The sequence below is a fragment of the Mesoplodon mirus genome, assembly GCF_964341445.2.
Source record: "Mesoplodon mirus genome assembly, chromosome: X".
Classification (NCBI taxonomy): domain Eukaryota; kingdom Metazoa; phylum Chordata; class Mammalia; order Artiodactyla; family Ziphiidae; genus Mesoplodon; species Mesoplodon mirus.
The window spans coordinates 92,072,894-92,077,242 of NC_138981.1; the positions used below are offsets into that span (position 1 = coordinate 92,072,894).

The 4,349-nt window shown below is 53.9% G+C and overlaps 1 protein-coding gene across 1 annotated transcript; it reads right to left on the reverse strand.

The window, feature by feature from the left end:
• Positions 1-1,378: 1,378 nt before the first annotated feature.
• On the reverse strand, positions 1,379-4,019 carry RIPPLY1 (ripply transcriptional repressor 1; the record flags this gene model as incomplete). The annotated part of the gene is made up of 4 exons (XM_082609311.1): positions 1,379-1,743; positions 2,281-2,345; positions 2,959-3,034; positions 3,874-4,019. The coding sequence occupies 4 exons, from the start codon at positions 4,017-4,019 to the stop codon at positions 1,497-1,499; spliced, it is 534 nt and encodes a 177-aa protein (XP_082465437.1). The 3' UTR covers positions 1,379-1,496.
• Positions 4,020-4,349: the final 330 nt, after the last annotated feature.

Here is a 4,349-nt window from a genome sequence, read left to right on the forward strand (position 1 = left end):
TCTGACTGCACAGAAGGAGAGGTAGATGCTATGGTAGATGAGGTACTGAATGATGGGGGCACCCAGCCTGGGCTTGGGGGTCTGGGGAGGCTTCTCACAGGAGACGTGTCTGAGCTAGTCCTGTTGGATGCATGGGAGCTTATTAGATACAAAAGTGGAAAAGCATTCTAGACAGAGGATTAAAGCCACAGAGGGATTAGAAAGCATGACACATTCAAAGACAGGCAGCATGAGCTTCGAGTGTTGAGATACGAGTCTGAAGAGATAGGCAAGAACCAGGCAATTGAACGGCCTAGAATATCAAGTTGAGGACTTGATTCGTGAATGTCTGAGTAGAGAAGCTATGGATTCTCAAGAGGACCTGTGATTTAAAAAAAAAAAAAGTCCAACTGTTGGTGAGGCAATGAAAAGCCATGATAGGGCTTTAAGCAGGGGGCACAACATGGTCTGATCTGGTGGCCAGTGTAGAGGATGAATTGCAGAGGGAAAATGAAGACTGATTGGGGCAGGGGTGGGCCTGAGGTCCTGAGCTGTGGCAGATACAAAGGGACTTGAGAAGGTAAAATTGATAGGACTTAGTAGCCTCCCAAGGCCCCTCCCCACATGCACAGGCTCATAACCAAGGCTGCACCTCTCACCTCTTCTCCCAGCCCCAGCCCTGCTTCCGACTTTTAAGCTGCCCTCTGGGGGCCTTTTTGTTCCCTTTCCAAGCTGTCTTTGAGGTTTAATCAAGCCTGATTGCACAAGTTGACGAAGAGGGCCTGGCCCCATGTTGGGCCTCCCGCTGTACATTCCCATGAAGAAGGATCTGTCAACTGACCTCAGGTAGAGCAATGAAGTGGCCTTGAGCTGGTGTCTGACCCTCTCCCCATGGGTTCACAACGCGGGCAGAGTTCAGTTAAGAAATCAGTCCAGTTCCAGGAAAAAAGGTAAACATCATCTAGTTTATTTTTCTCCTGATTCATCTCATGCCAACACATAGACCCCAGTAGATAAGGGCCAAAAGCAGGGAGGTCCCCAAAACAAGTTGAGTTTTTAGATGTCCCCTTCCTTTCCTGAAAGTTCCATCAGAAGGGCACCCCAGCTGTGCTTGCATCTGGTGTTGGTATCGTATCAGTGGAGGTGAAGCCAGAAGTCAGGCTTTCCATGGGGAGACAGGAGTATGTGGCCACGTAGAAGGCTGGGGAGTCAAAAAGCCCCGAAGAGTGACAGTTCCCCTCTGCGTGGCCATGCTCGGTCCTCATCTGCTCCCTGGGGGCTTCAGAAAGCAAGTCTTCCTTCCCCTAGACTTCCTAGGACCCTCTCACTGGCAACACAACAGCAGCCCAGTGAGATGCCAGAGGCCTGGGCTCGCAGGCTTGTTGGGTATAGCCAGGGCGAGCCGGTGACTTGAGGACCCAACTTTCAATCCAGAGAGCTGTGCCTGGAGATTCCTGGCTAATCGATGCCCTGAAGCCTTGCCAGGCATACCGGACCCCAATTAGACTCTGACTGGCTCAGATGGGACAGGTCAGGAGCAGGGAGGGAGAGGAAGCTGAGGCCCTGTGCGGCACTGGCCCTGGCGCCTTCACACACCCTTCTGGCCCTTTTTCCTCTGCTTCCTCCTCCTCTTCTTTGTCCTCCTCCTCCTCGCTGGCTGAGTCCTCATAGAGGTTGATGGTTGCCTGGACAGGGAAGTTCTGCAGTAAAATCTCCCCAACACTGTACAGGTAGTCAAAGGAACGGGATTTAGGCCAGAAGAGCCTGTGGACAGAGAAGAAACACGGCCCCCACTTAGGACGCATATGTGCAGAGGGGTCAGTAGGGCCAAGTAGGAAGCCAGCCCGTAAACCCCTTCTACCTGCAGTAATGGGATGAGAGGGAAAAGAAGAAAGGGTGCTTTGTAACAGAACCTTCTGGATTGTTACATAATGGCTCCAGACAGGAAGGTCCATAGCTCATAGCTGTGGGGAGCCCCAGCCCCGGCATGTATCAGTCCTGACACTGATCCCACCGCCCACCTCCGAAGGCCTCCAGCCAAGCATTCTCTAGCCCTGTGTCCTCCATCTCCTACTAAGGCTTTCTTCACTGACCCCTCCCTAGGGGCTTAGGGGTCATTGACAATGACCCCAGGGAAGGCAACCTTGGCCAAGTCCCTTAACCTCTCTGGGCTTCAGTTTCCTGGTCTATGAAATAGTGATCGTAGCAGTGCCTCCCTCCTCCTGCCTCACAGGGCTGTTGTGAGGATTTAAAGGGCGAATGGGTCTATGTCAAGTTCCAAGCCTGGTGCCAGAAGCTTACCTGACAGGGTGATGGAACTCAGAGTCAATCTTGGTGACCTCGGCACCTGTTGCCCCACCGGCAGCCTGTCCAAAGCAAAAGCTAGCATGTGGCTCAAAGTGCATGGCCAGATAACTGCCTCTTCCATATCAGGGCTCAGCAACCTGTAGGTAAGATGGTCTAGAAGAGACCTCAGACATCTCTGGGGTCCAGTCCCCACCCCCCCAGTAAGGGGGTCTGTCCTGGTTCTAGTTGAACAAGTAGACAGAGTCCGGGGGGTTGTTTGCTTTCCTGCCCCTGTTCTAACACCCGTTTGGAGACCGTCCAAGGGACAGAGTTCTACTGGAGCAGCCAAGACGCAGGGGCAGAGTGGAGGTGGGCGAGAGCACCGGGCTTGGGTGCCAGGAGTCCGGGACGCTAGTGTCAGCTGCACCGCGGACGTGCTGTGGAGCCTGCCTTCATCCCTCCAGCACTCTGGACTTCAGGCTCTTCATCTTCTAAATTACCCCAGAAACCTCAGCTCCGCCTTCCTCCCAGAGCTGTTGTGGGAATCAAAAGTGGGCAAGGCTGGGAAGGTGCTTTCCGGGGTCTGCAGCCCTGGACAGAGGTCGGGGGCTCTCTGGGAAGGGACCGGGTCAGCGTGCCTGCACGTGGTCATGTGTGTGTGCGCGAACACGTGGGACAGGGGCTCAAACTCACCAAATCCACAGGTTTCCTCACCTGCCTTTGGAGGTCATTTGTAGAGGACAGCCAGGGTCTCCAAAGACAAGCTCCTCTAGGACAAAGGGGAGAGATCAGCTGGTGGAGGGAGAAGAGACGAGGCTCCCTGAGATAATAAAGGAGGCCCGCCAGAAACGTGGCTCGGACTCCATCTCCTTCAGGAAGCATTTCTTAAGGACCCTGAGTCCAGGTCAGGACAGATGCCCCTCCTCTCTGCTTCCACAATGTTATCACACTGTTCAGTGATTATCTGTTTACTCACCTTAGAGCTTCTTAAGGGCAGATTTATGTTCAATCATATCTGAATCCCCAACACCTAGCGTAATGCCTGGTACACGGTAGGTGTTTCCGTAAATGTTTGGTGAACGGTAAATGTTTGGAGGAACGAATGAGGGGTGGGTGAAAACTATCTTGCCCCTGCTCCTGGACTGGGGAAAGGGGCCAAAAATACTTCTGGGTCCACTGCTTCCCCACTACCTTTTCCTGCCAAAGGTAGGAAAAGAGCAAATGGAAATCTTATGGGGTGGTCAGGAAAGAGACGGTTCTTCAGTCACAGGCCTCTGGGGACTTTGGACCTCTTTCCCCTCTCTGCAGCCTAAGTCATGTTCAACCCACGTTTCATGGCAATCTCCCCCTTTGCCCCTCGGTGGACTGGGCAACTTGGCCCATGAGGGCCTGGCTGCTTGGCTTTCAGCTTTGGCAATGCTCACTGTCCCCAAGTCCCCTCCTGCCAGCCGGAAGGATTAGTGACGTGAAGAGCCAGTTGAGATGTTGGCACCTGAGATGGGGAGGGGGCACAGAGAACAGGGGTGCCCTGGACATCTCATTTCCTTTCCTCTCCCAGGAACCCCACTAAGACTGAGTTCAAATTGCCAAGGGCCAAGTTCCACTTACCGTTCACTTCTGTCTACTTGTCCAGAGGAGAGAAGGGGCAATGAGCTTCCCAGGCCAGGGAGCGCCAGGGGGCCTTGTGCTGAGGCCGGGGCTGGAGCTGAGGCTGGGACCAGGGCTGGGGCTGGGGCGCGAGCAGCAGGGTTCATCCTTAGGGTGTCACGGCCAGGCAGGCTGTGGGGTCCTCCTATTTCTCAGAATCTCCCGCACTCTTTTGGCTTTTCCTGGGAGACCCTTTTATAAGGCCTGCCTGGACTCATAAATTATTCAGGGCCGTGCAAGGATGGGCTCCCTGACGGGTACCCGAGGGGAGGGGAATGAAGATTTAGGAAAAGGGGCTCAGGGAGGGAGAACTGTGTCGCTGGGTGTGAAATCTCTCCCAGTTGAATAAACAGAGAGTCAGTGGGGGGCGAGGGGTTCTCTTTACCTCCAAGTCAGAAAGGAAAACACAACAGGGGCAAATCACACACCGTTTGTGC